This window comes from Vanellus vanellus, assembly GCF_965231255.1.
Source record: "Vanellus vanellus genome assembly, chromosome: 10".
NCBI classification, from domain to species: domain Eukaryota; kingdom Metazoa; phylum Chordata; class Aves; order Charadriiformes; family Charadriidae; genus Vanellus; species Vanellus vanellus.
The window spans coordinates 1,037,461-1,053,067 of NC_138915.1; the positions used below are offsets into that span (position 1 = coordinate 1,037,461).

Genomic DNA, 15,607 nt, shown 5'->3' on the forward strand with positions numbered 1-15,607 from the left:
CCTTTCAATTTCGATGGGATTTTGGGTTTTGCGTCTTTTTTGTTCTTCCAGATGACTGTAAGCGCTTAGTGTCTTACAGAACCCTGCTTAAATTTACTCTCCTGCCCAGGTCTGACAAAGCAGCCTCCCGACCCGCGTCTCCATCTGACAAAGCAGCCTCCCGACCCGCGTCTCCACGTGTGCACCCGTGGAGGCTCTTTGTAGCAGCGTATTGCTGGAGGGAGAACACGCGCCGTGTGTGTTCTACTCGTATGGGTTACCAGGAGGGTGTGAAGTCCCGCTCGCTCTGCAGAGCGTACGGGGTGTCGGTGGCTTTGGTGTGCTGTGGATTGCTGAGTGAAAGATCTGTGACTGTTTAAGGCCGGGGCTCCCCGCTCCCGTGGGAAATGGGCTACGGAGGACTTCAGCCTCTTACTGCCTTCTTGTTTGTGTTCTGTCCTCTGCGTCCCTTTGGTTTGCTGCTGGCTGGCAACCGCTCACTGAGATGGCTCAACGGGCATGTTAGCTGGCTGGCAGAGCTTTACTCTTCTCCTTTTCCGACCACCAGTATACATTGGACAAGACTTTTTTTGTAAATAGTCTCCAGAGCTGGGATGTCAGCGACGGTGATCTGCGCGCCTCCCTGCTGCTTCACAGCTCCGTTCTCTCCCCCCTCCAAATGCAGAGTAAATGACTGTGCCTCACTGGTGTGCTCTCTTCACAGAATCCCAGACTGGTCAGGGTTAGAAGGGACCTCTAGAGACCATCTAGTCCACCCCCACGCCAAAGCAAGGTCACCCAGAGCAGGTTGCACAGGACATGTCCAGGCGGGTTTGGAATGGCTCCAGAGTGGGAGACTCCCCACCCCCACTCTGGGCAGCTGTGCCAGTGCTCTGCCACCCCCACAGGAGAGAAGTTCCTCTTCGTGTTAAGATGAAACTTCCCATGGTCAAGTTTGTGCTCGTTACCTCTTGTACCGGATGCAGAAGGTAGAGGTGGGCTGTAGGCGCAAAAGGAGGAGTTATCAGGTGTGTCTTTCCCTCCTTCAGGTGCATCAGTTGTGTCCTGTCATCCTCCAGTTCTTAAACGGAAAGGTGGTGCCCAGCAGGTAGTCTGGTAGGTGGCTGCTGGCTCCTCGTAGGGGCATCACAGGCAAATAGCGCTGATCAAGATGCCGGTGTAGCTTGGTGGGTATGGGACAACTCCAGAGCGTCCATTCATAATCAGCCGGGCTCAATGCGGAGAGGTTGCTGTTCTGTCCCCGACTTGCTTAGAACAGCAAAGGTGTTCTCCTGAGCTTGGTTTGGATGTCAGCGTGGGAGAGCTGCCGTGCAGAACCGCTCAAGTCCTGCAAGTGAGGGGATCGTCGGCTGGCGGCTCCCAGCAGCCCGTCCTGGCTCGTGTGGGTCTGTAACGGTGATTTCCCTTTGGTGTGTCCTTAGTTTTTAGAAATGAGTAAAAAAAAAAAAAAAACCACCCAGATAGCATCGTAGCAGGTGTAAAGCTCCAGCTGTCAGGGCCGCGGAGAGCCTTTGGGGGTGAGAGTAGCATGAAAGGCTGCTCAAGGGGGTTTCAGAACTAGTATTCGGTGTGTAAAGTGGCGTCACCTATATTTTGTGAGGACGCTTTTGCGTAATGGATAACAGACCGCAGGGCACCTTTCACCTCCACTGAACTTTAACAGAGTGTTCCTTGGAGTAACCCATGGAATTTTTGCCCTTTCAGCGTTCAGTGGCTTAGAAAGACAAACTGAAGGGTTGTGTCGGTGTTGACTTGGAGCAGGGGCCTCGCTGCTTGCACAAGCAAAGGAATGAAGCTTGGGCTGAATTGCACAGAAAAACTTGTTCTGTGTCAATCGGTCAAGAAAACTGCTTGATTTCTTTGGGTAAGGTTTAAAAGACCTTTGTTTTGTTTCCCTTGGTGTGTTTCGGCACCTTTTTCAAACTACCTGCAAGGGGCTTGAAGAAACCCGTTTTTAAAGGAGCAAGTGTTACATTAATGGGCATTTTAAAGGTTCTTTTCAGCTCAGAGATGCTCGGTGTTTTGTTCTAGGAGCAAAGGAAAGCAGGAATAGATTCATGGGGGTTTTCCAGGTGGAAGAGATTTCCCAGGGCGGGTAAAATCCGCTGGGGTGCGAGGCTCCTGCCCTGCATGTGGCAAGGGCAGGCTGTGCTCTGCTGCCTCCTGCTCTGCCCCGTCTCCTTGGGGGAACCCCGGCAGGGGCTGGACATCAGCTCGGCGCCATAAACTGAGTGCTTGGGGACGTGGAGACAGCATTAATCCACCAGATCGGACCCATTTTCTATGCTGAGGTCCAGGACCGGGGGTGGGGGGTTGGACTAGATGATCTTTAAAGGTCTCTTCCATGCCCAGGAGTTCAATGATTCTATGATTGATGGATTTATTTTCTTGGCAGGGGATGGTGGAACTGGGGGAGTGACGCTTCAGAGGCTTTGCTTGGGAGCATGGCTTGTGGTAGGCGAAGCCCTTGTTTGTTGTCTTCAGGTGGACCTGGCCAACCCTTGTCATGCTGTAGATTCATGGTTTTCTGCAGGCCCTTGCGTTACCCTGTCCCACAGCCGTATTCTCAGCTCCGAACTGTGAAGTCACTGTCCTGTGACCAAAATTTTGGGAACCTATGTCCACGCTGAGCATCATTATCCGTGGGCTGGAGCGCATTAGGCAGAAGGTCGAGTGGTTTGGCCAAGTTTGTTTCACCTGAAGGGAGGCTGTGATTTGGTATTTTCACAAGCCCCCCTTTTGGTACTGTTTGCTGCTTTTCAGGCCCTCCTGGCTCCCCCCAGCGACCTGGGGGTCGGGTGCTTCCCTTCCCCCGTCTCCCTGCTCCCATCTCTCCTGCCCTTCCCGCTTTCACCTTCACTAGATCCACCTGCGACTCCTTCAGCTCTGCTGTGCGTCTCGAATATTCCCCTTCTCCTCTCCTTCTCCCCTCTGCTTTCCTCAAATGGCAAAAGTTCTGGATTTAGGGAAAAGTTAACATCTGGATGCTAGTGGTGATTTACTTTGCTGGTTCCTGAACAGTCGTTTCCAGGAATGACCCCATCCCTACGTGGATCGCTGGAGCTGGGGAAGGGCATACCCGCGCTGCCCACATCATCCCTGGGAGCCTTGCGTGGTGTATTTAGCTCAAGAAACAGCTCATTAGCTGTTCGCTTCTGCTGAAATCTATGGTTTTCCCACTAAGTTAGTGTCTTGGTGATGTAGGTGTTTGGTTTTGTTTTTTTTTCCTAAAAAGGGGAAAACTAAGAAATGTTCAATTTTGTCGTGTTCCCCCCCCCCCCAGGCTTTTCCTCATATAATGGAGAAGGGATGAACGGCACAAGCACGATGATGGATTTCCTGGAGGAGCCTCTTCCTGGTGTGGGGACCTACGAAGATTTTAACACTATAGATTGGGTGCGAGAGAAGTCCAGAGACCGGGACAGGCACAGAGAGGTAAAATTTCTTACTAATCCTTGCTGGCACTGAAGGTGGAATAATTAACCTGCTAGAGGTAATCTTAGTCCTGATTGCGGGATGAGGGAGGCACGTGCTGGAGATACACCAGGGACGGAGGGACTGGCTTAGGATGGGATCTGAGAGCCGCTCCGCAGGATCTGTAGTTTGAGGGAAAGGAACGCTGAATTGAACGTGCTGCAGTTTATCAATTGCTCCTTCTTTTCTGGGGCCTTTTATTTATTTAAAAAGCTTCAGCGGATTTCTGAATCACATCTTAAATGCCTTAATGGCACATTTTCTTACACCGCGTTGAACTTGCTCAGCTCTGAAGCACTGCAAAACCTGCACTCCTGCTCGTGGAAGGTGCTTGTGTTATTTGGAAGAATGACATTGCTATTGCACAGTGTGTAACGGAACAATCTAATCACCCGTGATCCTGTTTATTGATAAAGAAACAGACTGTTTTTCTGCTCATGCAATTGCAGTTGTGAATGATGCTCTTTCCATTGGACTCTTTCTGCGCTGCGTGTTTGAGAAAACTAAGCGCAGTTCTCCCAGAATTCATTCCTGGGGCTTCACTGCTCTCTGCAATTAAAGGAATCCGCTGAGAAAGCGAGGGATGCTTTCAATAAAGTACTCCTGATTCACGAGAAACCCTCACTGGCAGAACTCTTATAGGGTGATGACTGAACTCCACCTATCTATATGCTTGCCAAAATATTCTTTAATTTTGTATTTTTTATTTCCTGCACCTCACAAAACAACTTGTGTCTTAATAACAGTCCACAAACTGACCGCGCTCCCTGCTCGGTGTGTGGGTACGTACAGTAAATGCAGTATAGTGCCCAAACCTGAGCAAGTTACGGCGCTTCGTGCCCCCGCTGCCTCCTGCCCCCCCCCCCCCCCCCCCCCCCCTCTTCCCCCAAACTGTTCCCATCTATGGATTAAGAGTACAAACCCGAAAGGCTTCTCACACGTACGCCCCCAGGCGCAGATGCACATACACGAAGATGATGCCCATCGGTGGAACAGGATGATCTGTTTCCTGTCTGTGGAGATACTTGTGTAAAAAGACCGCTTCTGCCTTTATCGGAAGAAGTTGAAATCGGGTCAAGGCAGAAGTTACTGCTGGCCCAAGAGGTGGAGGGTCGGTCCGATGAAAAGAAATACAGAGGGAATAGTTTTGGCACACACCCCAACCCCTGCCTTGGTTCAGCAGCAGTCCCACTCACCAGTGCGGCATCTGAAAGACACAAATCCAGAGGAAAAAAAACCAAACGGCGCTCGTTTAGGCAGAAAGGATTCTTACTGTATTTATTCCTCGTTTAGTGAGCATTAGTCGTTTGCATCAATGTGCCTTTTCATCTGGGAATAATAGTGGTGCGCTGGAATGTGTCCCTTGGGAGAGGCAGCTGGGCTAATGGGGACACACAATAGCCGTCCTGTCACCCTGTTGTCCGCCTGTCGGGAGCAGTGACACTGACAGGCTTCAGCGCTCAGACGGGGGCCAGAGCCTCGGAGGAGCTCACCCTCCTGGGGCATCTCGGACAGGTCCCAGTCCTGCTTCCCAGTGCCACCAGCACAGCCGGGTTCCCAGCCCGGCCGTTCCTCCGTGGTGGCATTAGACCTGCGACCGGCAGAGTCTCTGCCACGCAAAGCAGCGTCTGGTTCCTCTTACAGTGTCACGCAGTAGTCGGAGACTATGAAACGCTGGTGACGGCTTCTGTTTGCTCTCGCAGGTGGTGGGTATCGGTACCCACCAGACGGTATTGATAAATTATGGGGGCAAAGCTCTTGAGTGGTGTCTTCAGATCTGCCTGTGGCAGTGGGGTATTGGTAACTTGCTATTACTAACAGGTAGTAGCTTTAAAAGATTAAGGGATGAATTTTGTCTCATTTTTGTGCAGAAGATGTCCAGGAGGAAAGCATTAGTTGAATACTATCTTTTTTTGCTGGGAAAAATGGCAGTATCCTTGATCGGTTCTGTACATCTCCCAACCAGAGCAGCATTTGCTGTGGCGGCTGTAAGAGCAGCCGCTGCCTGATCCGTTTCCTCTCGCTCCTCAAAGCAGGATATGTCACGATAGCTGTCGTTCTCGGTGTCGGGGGCTAGTCTTCCCCTAACAACCTCACCATGGGCTTTTTAGGGCATTTACGCCGAAGTAGGTCAGTGTCTTTAACAGATTGTTTTTTCTTTTTGAAACAAATACCTCCTCTAGATCACCAGCAGAAGTAAAGAGTCCACCTGGGCGCTGATACACAGCGTGAGCGATGCCTTCTCGGGCTGGTTGTTGATGCTTCTCATTGGGTTGTTGGCAGGTAAGAGCAAACCTCGATCGAAACCCACCTCCCGGCTCCGCACTGCAGCGTCGGGATGGATTCCTCCCCCCGATGCCGGCAGATCGCTGGAGCGGGAGGTCGCGTCCCTGGAGCGAGGGCTGTGCGAGGGGCTGCACCGACAGTGGCTCTGCCGCTGCTTTGCAATTTACAGAGAATTATTTTTACGTGCTTTGGGGCCACATTTGTGTGAATCGCCAGCCGAAAAGCTGAGACTGAAAGTTGTCCTGGACATGGCTCTGGATCTGCTGCTGGTACAGGGTTCTGAAATAAAATAAAAAAAAAAAATTAAAAATGCAGCAGAACAGAGCTGATCAGAGTGCGGCTCAGAGGGGAGCGGTGTACATCCTTGCTGAACGCTCTTAACACTGGAGAGGTTAATCCCAAGGGCTGCTGGCAAGATTTTCTTTTTTTTTTTTTTTTTCTTACTATACTTAAATATAAAAGGTGAGAGGTGTTTCTTGGGAATTCGGCCTTCTTTCAGAGGTTGACTGGCTGAAACCTTTTGAATGACTTCAGAAGCAAACTTTGGACGCAGTGTGGCAGAAGAAAATCAGTTGGATACAGAACTTCCCGATAGAAAGCAGCTAAGCGTTCATCACGAGGAAAGAAGTCTTCTGTTAATGTTTACATAGGAAAGCTGCTAGCCAGTTTTTCATTAACTGGAGGATTTGCTGAATGTTCATTGCTACCTCTGGAGCTTGTGCTAGCACTTGTTCAGCCAGACCAGAGGTCTCGTTCCTGGCCTCCGTGTGGATGTGGCGTTTTAGCTGAGAGCAGAGCTGATGGCAGCATTTGCCTTTGGGGATTGTAGAAGTTATTCTCAACAGAAAAAGAAGAAATTGCTTAAAGTTTCCTCTTCTGAAATCTGAATTACTTTCTGTGCTGGCTCTCTGCCTGCTTTGTTTCACTTGGCACAGTTGTAACTTTCCCCTCCTTTTTCTGTCTTTAAATTGGAATTGGAAATGTTTTCTCCAAATTCAAAGTTATTCCTGCCACAGTCGTCGCGTTGTTAGAGTGACTCCTGGATTCCAGCTCTCGCGCTGGAGACCGGTGACACGTTTTGTCTGCGTCCTCCAGAACTGCAGTGTGTCCCTCTCTGCCGCTCCGACTGCTTGCTGCGCTATAGTTCATAGGTGCTCATTCACTGTAAGTGAGAAGAATTAATTTCTAGCGATGTAGGGTGGGTTTGAACGCAGTGTGCGATGGTCAGCCTTTGAAATATTATTAGGCATGCTTTGTTTCCTGACCTACGCTTTTCAATATCATAGGTACTTTAGCAAATCTCCCCGTTTAGATCTCTATAGAATAAAGGTTAATATTAGTAAGACATATCAGTACTGCTCTATTTGTTGGTAGGTGAGCCAAAATTTAGTAGGTTGGACTGTAACCTTCAGATGTTTGAGTCTGCATAAGGCAATTACTCATTTTATTTTCTTTTTTCCCCTTTAAACAAGGTTCCCTAGCGGGTCTGATAGACATTTCTGCCCACTGGATGACAGATCTGAAAGAAGGAGTGTGTTTAGCCGGCTTCTGGTTTAACCACGAGCACTGCTGCTGGAAATCCAACACCACCTTTACGGACAGAGACAAGTGTCCTGAGTGGATGAGCTGGTCCCAGCTGATCCTTGGCCATGGAGAGGTGATGTGTGCCTGCAGCTGGTTTTGCTGCCAAATGTCACGTTTCCCCAGCCCGTATTGTCCCTTGCCAGTGGTCTGGATGTATATGCCAGAAGCACAAGCTCTAGGTGGTTCAGTGGTTTAACATTCATCACTGGGGGTCTTCCAAGGGTGTAAATAAACTAAAAACAAGTTCTGGGTTGTCCTCAGTGGGGAAGCAAAACACTGACGCGTTTACAAGTGCAGTGTTTTAGCCGTGTGTCTGAGACTTGCTGCTTGGAGGATATTTTGCCCACCGGTGTTTTAAGGAATGCCAGACAAGCTCAAGTCTTCATTTCTGGCAGCTCTATCCAGCGGAGCTGCTCACTTGACTGGGACAACAGTTATCCCAGTACCAAGCTACTCGTGGACCTTGTTTGCTATTTTATATAACGGTCTTTGGAGATTGGTTCATATCCCCATAACCCGGCAAATGTAACCTGTCCTGGAAACCTCAGACTTACTGTAACTCTTTTCATTTCTGGCTGATAACCGTGTGTGCGATTATCTGCTGCTTCTGTGCGCTGGCTTCGGTGCGCAGGTTGGATGTGGTCTCAGTTGAAATCATCTCATTTGGGTAACTTTCTTTGGATTTCAGGGGGCGTTTGCTTATATTCTCAACTACTTCATGTACGTTATCTGGGCCTTGTTATTCTCCCTTCTCGCTGTGTTACTTGTGAAGGGGTTTGCTCCTTACGCCTGCGGCTCGGGGATCCCAGAGGTGAGCGAGAATGAAAGCGGGTTGGGTTTGGGTAAGGTGGGGTGGGGATCCACCATCCAAACATTATGTGCACCTGCTATGGAATCGTAATTTCTTACACTTTAGATGGTGGTGTAATATATGCTTTTTTCCAAACTGTTACTGAAACATGTCTTGTACTTCAGTCTCCGTGCAATGCCTTTGAAAAAGTAAAATGTTTTGGCATTTGCTGCAGGAGGTACAAATGAAAGCGCAGCGTTTGGGCAAGGCAGGCTGCCCGGGCTGGCCTCGCGTGTTTCTGCCGCCGCGAGAGCGGCCCCGAGGAAGGACTCAAACGGCTGTTTCTGCCTTTGCACAGGGGGATGTTTTTCATAGAATCATAGAATGATTTAGTTTGGAAGGGACCTTGAAGATGATCCACTCCCACCCCGGGCAGGGACACCTCCCCCCAGCCCAGGTCGCTCCCAGCCCCATCCAACCCGGCCTTGAACACCCCCAGGGATGGGGCAGCCACAGCTTCTCGGGGCACCCTGCGCCAGGGGCTCACCGCCCGCACACGGAAAAATTTCCTCCTAATATCTTATCTAAATCTTCCCTCTTCCAGTTTGAAGCCATTCCCCCTCGTCCTATCACTACATGTCCTTGAAAAAAGTCCTTCCCCAGCTCTCCTGGAGCCCCTTTAGGGACTGGAAGGCCACAATAAGTCTCCCTGGAGCTTTCTGTTCTCCAGGCTGAATCCCCCCCACCTCTCCCAGCCTGTCCTCCCAGCAGAGGGGCTCCAGCCCTCCCAGCATCTTCGTGGCCCTTCTCTGGACCCACTTTAACAGGTCCATGTCTTTCCTATGTTGGGGGCTCCAGAGGTGGAGGCAGCACTGCAGGTGCGGTCTCCCCAGAGCAGAGTAGAAGGGAAGAATCCCCTCCCTCGCCCTGCTGGCCACACTTCTGATGCAGCCCAGTATACAGTTGGCCTTTTGGCCTGCGAACGCACATTGCCGGCTCGTGTTGAGCTTCCATCAGTCAGCACCCCCAGGGCCTTCTCCTCAGGGCTGCTCTCCAGCCATTCCCCACCCAGCCGGGGTTTGTGCTTGGGATTGCCCCCACCCAAATGTACTTCACTTGGCCTTGTTGAACTGCATGAGGTTGGCTTGGGCCCACCTCTCCGGCCTGTCCAGGTCCCTCTGGATGGCATCCCTCCCCTCCAGCGTGCTGACCGCACCACTCAGCTTGGTATCGTCGGCAAACTTGCTGAGGGTGTGCTCCGTCCCGCTGTTCATGTCACCAACCAAGATGTTGAACAGCACGGGTCCCGGTACCGACTGTCTGTTACTTTGGGTAGTTGGGGAGGGACTCTGGAAGCTGCAGGGGAAAGCCGAGGGCAGGACTGGGAGCGCCTAGTAAAACAGGAGCTCTGCCCAGGGCTTGAATGAAAGCCTGTAGAGCTTTGTGTGCTTGACTTCCAGATCAAAACTATCTTAAGTGGTTTCATCATTAGAGGCTACCTGGGCAAGTGGACGCTGATCATCAAAACCATCACCTTAGTGTTGGCAGTGTCCTCTGGGCTGAGCCTGGGCAAAGAGGGGCCACTGGTGCACGTCGCCTGCTGCTGCGGGAACATCTTGTGTCATCTCTTCACCAAATACAGGAAGAACGAAGCGAAGCGCAGAGAGGTACGGGGAGACGCCGACGTTGTCAGACTGCTGTGGAAGCGTGGGGAGACTGGTGGGTCTGGTGTGTTGCGCTGAATGTAAATGTTTTGGCACTGTCTCGGTGTGTCCCAGCGCAGCGCCTGGTTGGGGCAAAAGCCATCTCGGTTAGGCAGTGACACCGCAGCGTCTCCCCAGCGCAGGTTGTCCTTTTGTTTGTGATGGGATGAACCTGCTGCGGACCCAGTTCTGCAACGCTGGTTTGTCTTTGCCGTGCAACGCCGCAGACTGTGGTGGGACCGTTTGAGGGACCTGGTCTTGGCCATAGGGCTTTGCTTTCAGGGACGCAGCGATGGAGCGGTGTAAGAACCAAGCTACCGTCTAACGTGAAGCTCAAGAGCGTTTCCTCACGGTGCTGTAAGGCTTTTCTCTCGCTGGAGAAGGGCTAATGTGAGATGTGTAGCATCGCATTGGCCAATTTACCCTCTGCTAAACCAAACCTGACTGAACCCAGCCGGTGGGCTGGCAGGGGTTTGGGCAGCCCCACAACACCTCGAGTTACACCCCGTGTCCCTCTTCTGAGAAACGGGATGACGGTGAGACAGGCAGACACGGGAGAAGTCAGTGTGTTCTGGGAAGGGGAAATTACTGCCGTTCTGTTTTACTGAGGTGAAAGCATGGCATGAAATCAGCCGAAACAGAACGAGGTAATTGCCGGTAGTGCCACTTCTGCTAATTTGGGGATGGGACTGCTGAAATGCCAACACCGATGTTTTTGTAGCTCCTTGCAACCCTTCTCCCTTAGGGAATTGCCTCGCTCCCATCTTTTCCCTGCTGTCAGGCCCTGGCTTACTGTGCCCTCCCTGGAGATAAAAGTCGTACAAATTTAAGTAAAGACAAACAAAAAAAGGGGAAAGATTGGGAGCGGAGGGGGGCTGAAAATGTCTGACTGTCCTTGTTTTCTCTCTTAGGTTTTATCAGCAGCCGCAGCTGCTGGTGTGTCTGTAGCTTTCGGTGCACCGATCGGAGGAGTGCTCTTTAGTCTGGAAGAGGTAACATCAGCATTTTCTATTAGCTCTTGGCGAGCTGTTTTATTGCAAGAACTGACCCCGCTGGTTTAAAAATACGGCCCGCTCATAACTGCTTGGGTGTGGAAAGGAGACCCTGTTGAATACTGATTGGTGGTGTATTTACAAGGCCAAGCAACCTAAAAGCTTATTGGGGTTTCAGGTAATTCTTACAAATACTGGAGAACTTATTTTGGATGATGTCTATCCGTAGCTTTGCAATAAACCTGTTGGTTTCCCCTGGTCTGTCCGTGCTCTGCAACACTGACCGCTCACAGCCACCGCCTCTGGCATGTCCATTCTGGCCCAGGGTACCTGGGATCAAACTTACCTGGCTTATCAAGCCCCTTTTCTCCCCAAGGAACTCCTAATCCTTGTTCTTTTGATCCGGCCGTGAATTGGATCTCTGCTGCTTGCTTCAGGGCTTAGCTCAGAGGAGGAATGGGATGGTTTCGCTCGGCTGAGCGATAGTTGTGGTGGCAGCTATGGTGAGCACTGCGGTTCGGCACTTCGGGACTTTGCAGAGCATGCGAGGCAAATAGTTTTCCCTGGATTCATTCAGCTCATAGCTGATTTGTAACAGCTTTTATTATCCGAGTAAGTCACCTCCGCTCCAGGGATCGTGGAGGACACTTGCCGTGTTGGAGGCACGGAGGGCGGGACCCACCCCGGTCACTGCCATCCGCGTTGAACGGGAGCTCAGAACGCAGCCCGGGGTGTTTGGCTGGAGAGGAGGGCACGTAGCCAGTGCACATCGATCTCAGCCCCTGCTTTTCCTTCACGCACTGGTGATTTTGTTACTGGGCAGCGATCGGTGTAGTGACAAGTGTTAAAGCGACTGAATCTGCTTTGGTTTTCCTTTTTTAGGTCAGTTACTACTTTCCTCTCAAGACACTGTGGCGCTCCTTCTTCGCTGCTCTGGTGGCTGCGTTCACCCTGCGCTCCATCAACCCGTTTGGGAACAGCCGCCTGGTTCTCTTCTATGTGGAGTTTCACATGCCGTGGCATCTTCTGGAGCTTGTGCCGTTCATCCTTTTGGGAATATTTGGCGGGCTTTGGGGAGCGTTCTTCATTCGCAGCAACATCGCCTGGTGCAGGCGACGCAAGACGACCAAGCTCGGTAAATACCCCGTGCTGGAGGTGTTTGTGGTGACCGCGATCACGGCCGTTCTGGCCTTCCCCAACGAGTACACCAGAATGAGCACCAGCGAGCTGATTTCTGAGCTCTTCAACGACTGTGGGATTTTGGACTCTTCCAAGCTCTGCGAGTATGTGAACGATTTCAACAGCACCAAAGGGGATGACCTGCCAGACCGAGCTGCTGGCCCAGGAGTTTACACCGCCATGTGGCAGCTGGCTTTGGCCCTCATAATGAAAGTCTTCATCACGATCTTCACCTTTGGCATGAAGGTGAGAATTGCCTGTAAAAGAGCTCACGTTCTTCTCATCCTCTGCAGGAACCCCAGGTCTTAGTGTTTTATTTGCTCGATAAACAGACGTGTTTTCCTCCCCGAGCTCTGTTAAGAAGGCGGCAAGGAGATAGACTGCAATTATTTGTTCTGCTGCTCGGAACTGAGGGCAGTAGAAACCTGTTAGCCTGAGCGTGGGTGCCAGGTGCCGGCACTGGAGCTGGTGTCTCAGGGCTTCACGTCCCACTTTCCAAACACAGAATGCTTCTAAATTAGAGTCATAGAATGGTTTAGGTTGGAAGGGACCTTGAAGATCATAGAGTTCCAGTCCCCCTGCCGTGGGCAGGGACACCTCCCACCAGCCCAGGTCATAGCCGTTCCATGGTCGGAGGGGTTTTGTGTGGTGGTGGCCTCCCGCACTGTGCATGTCCAGCCTAGGGCTGAGTTTTCTGCGGTGAGGTTCAGCAGGTGGAACTGAGCAGCTCCCACTGTCCCCAATCCTCCGGTGGCCTCTCCAGAAAGGTGACCCCACCACAGAGGTTTGGACGACATTGTTGCCGTGAGGCGGTCGGTGATGTTCAAGGGCAATCGTCAAGTCTGTGAGAAGGGTGTACAAGGTGTGAGAAAGCTGTGTGACAAATGTGTGAAGGAAAGCGGGGGAGATACTCTGATTTCAAAGAACGGGAGCTTTTGGAGTCCTGGTGAGTGCAGAGATGAAACTTGCTGGCGGTGGCTCTGCTGGATGTCACTTGTGCTGTGTGCGCTCATTCTGGGCTCCCTCGCTTTCACGGTGGCGTTTGAATTTCTGCCAGGGAAGAAGGATGATTCTGCTCCCAGTAGGTGAGGCCAGGAGAGCAGGAAGATCCCGTGCCTGCGATAACCGCGTGCCCGTGTGGTTGGAAGGGCACGGGGGAGCGCTAGCGGTGTGCAGGTGAAGCTTTGTTATATTCTCTTGGGGTATAAGCTTTGGAAAAAAGCTTGTTCTGTTCCACACCAACCTCTCGTGTGGCCCTTTCTCCTGCTCAGAAAGGAGTAAATGCAAACTCTGCTGCAGAGACTTGAGCGCAGGAGGGGGCGGGAAGGGGAGGGGTGATGGAGCAAGGCATCCTTGCCAGTTTTAACTGCAGCGTAATCTCTGACTCGCTCCTGCATCAAACTTCCATCCCTGGTCTTTGAAATGTCTTGAGAAACGGCGCATTTACTGGTGTGGCGGTGTGTGTGTGTGTTTCACAGGTCCCTTCGGGTCTCTTCATCCCCAGCATGGCGGTGGGCGCTATCGCGGGCAGGCTGCTCGGCGTAGCTGTGGAGCAACTGGCCTTTTACCACCACGACTGGGCCATCTTCAGCGGCTGGTGCAGCCAGGGAGCGGACTGCATCACTCCCGGCCTCTACGCGATGGTGGGGGCCGCGGCCTGTCTAGGTAAGCGTGGCGTCTTCCCAAATCTGAGCTGGGGTTCGGGTCCTGTTTGCCCGTGTAAAGACGTGTCGCGGCGCAGCGCTGCCGCTGTTGCGGCCGGCCGTAGAAGCTGGCTTCGTCTCAAGAGCGGAGAGCTTTGTAGTGGAATACGCAATGCGTTTCTCCTCCTGTTTGCGTTCTTTGGCCGGCACCAGCCTATCGCCGAACCGGCAGGTTTCAGCGGGGTGTCTCCTGGATGGACAGCTAGGACAACTGAGGCTGGCCGGGGACCTCAGGCTTTTCCTGTGGGGTTTTAATTCGTTTTACTTCCTGTTCTGGCCTTAGATCTTACGATACAACTCTTCTTTCAAGTGCTCTGGTTTTTGGTAACGCTTCTTCCGCTTGGCTGAATTTAAGAAATGGAGCACACGTGACTGAACTTCGCGTTCCCTGTAATTCCCAGTCCTCTCCTCCACGGAGTAACTTGTTTAACTCTTAAGGGACTACTTATACTGTATCGGGAGAAGCTCTCATTTCAGGAACAATAAAAGCACGCTACCAAACCCCAGCATGGGCCTTTTTAAAGGGGATAAACCTTCTCGTTTGCATGTAATTGATGAAAAATAAAATACGGTTCCACTTTAACTGCTCTGTTTACCACTGGACAGTACTCAAGGGTATGTGCCCCTTTAGGAGATGGTTATTGGAGCAAAACTCCGCTAAAATATTTGGGAGTAGCTTTGGGACTTGAATCTCGAAGGTTTAATTAAAATACACTGAGACGAAATGCTGTGATATAAAAATGATGTTGATATTTAAGGAGACTCATCTATTTTCTCCTGAAATGCCTCAACTGTGTTAGTGTTGAAAACCTACAAAAGTGTAAGGAGCAGTAGGCAAAATGTCTGGCTGAGAGCCGGCGGACTTGGGAGGTAAGTGGGCTGCAGCCCTCGCCGTCAGGGGAACCAGAGGGTGTTGGGGTGACTCTTGGCTCTTGGTACAGCCTGTCGGAGGTCGCGTTTCATGAATCAGCCGGCGGAGCTGTGTACAAGGCCCTTCTGTGGCATGGCCGGACTATTTTGCAGCTAGCTAACTAACGCGAGGGAAAATTAGCCGTCTTTTAAGGTCGCTCCAGAGTTGAGGGGAAGGAGCCGTCAAAAGCATGTAGCTGACCCTTGTAAGCCAGCCCATGGCACCACGTTCTGGAAGGGACGGATGGTTTTTGTGCTATGTTCTGCTCCTGTTTGGCTGCCACTGCGATGCTGAATGTGATGTAGGACTCCAACAGTACAACCTCTTGTTGATACAAGACCTTCTCTAGATGCGTTGGCAGAGGACAGCTGTAGCAAACCTCAGGCCAGCTCTCCTGCCTGGAGACCCCCAGAACTCCATGTTCACATCGTCTGTCGTCCTGTGTTCTCTTTGCAGGTGGGGTGACCCGAATGACTGTGTCACTGGTGGTCATTATGTTTGAGCTCACTGGCGGACTGGAATACATTGTTCCTCTGATGGCAGCAGCCATGACCAGCAAGTGGGTGGCTGATGCCATTGGGCGCGAAGGCATTTACGATGCCCATATTCGCCTCAACGGATACCCTTTCTTGGAAGCCAAGGAAGAGTTCTCACACAAAACGCTTGCAATGGACGTAATGAGGCCACGGAGGAATGACCCTCCTCTGACTGTCATCACTCAGGACAGCATGACCGTAGAAGACGTTGAGACCATCATCAACGAGACCACGTACAGTGGCTATCCAGTGGTGGTGTCACGGGAGTCCCAGAGGCTCGTTGGATTTGTCCTCAGGAGAGACCTCATCATTTCAATTGGTAAGAGGCAAGATACGGCAGAGAGAAACGATGCCATTAGAGGCCTTAAATGGCACCAGCTGTAACTTACTTGACAAATTTAAACACCCAGTCGTAAGGGTGGCTGTGCTTACTGGCACCCGCATCTCCAT

General features: G+C 51.5%; 1 protein-coding gene across 1 annotated transcript in view; it reads left to right on the forward strand.

Annotated features, from left to right (window-relative positions):
* Window positions 1–15,607, forward strand: part of LOC309675836 (H(+)/Cl(-) exchange transporter 5-like) — a 33,820-nt gene that overhangs the window by 13,109 nt on the left and 5,104 nt on the right. The window contains exons 3-11 of the mRNA XM_082488239.1: window positions 3,284–3,435; window positions 5,658–5,757; window positions 7,233–7,417; window positions 8,033–8,155; window positions 9,595–9,801; window positions 10,749–10,829; window positions 11,712–12,254; window positions 13,487–13,673; window positions 15,078–15,476. Of these exons, the coding sequence (XP_082344365.1) occupies window positions 3,284–3,435; window positions 5,658–5,757; window positions 7,233–7,417; window positions 8,033–8,155; window positions 9,595–9,801; window positions 10,749–10,829; window positions 11,712–12,254; window positions 13,487–13,673; window positions 15,078–15,476 (1,977 nt within the window). The remainder of the gene's footprint in view (window positions 1–3,283; window positions 3,436–5,657; window positions 5,758–7,232; window positions 7,418–8,032; window positions 8,156–9,594; window positions 9,802–10,748; window positions 10,830–11,711; window positions 12,255–13,486; window positions 13,674–15,077; window positions 15,477–15,607) is intronic.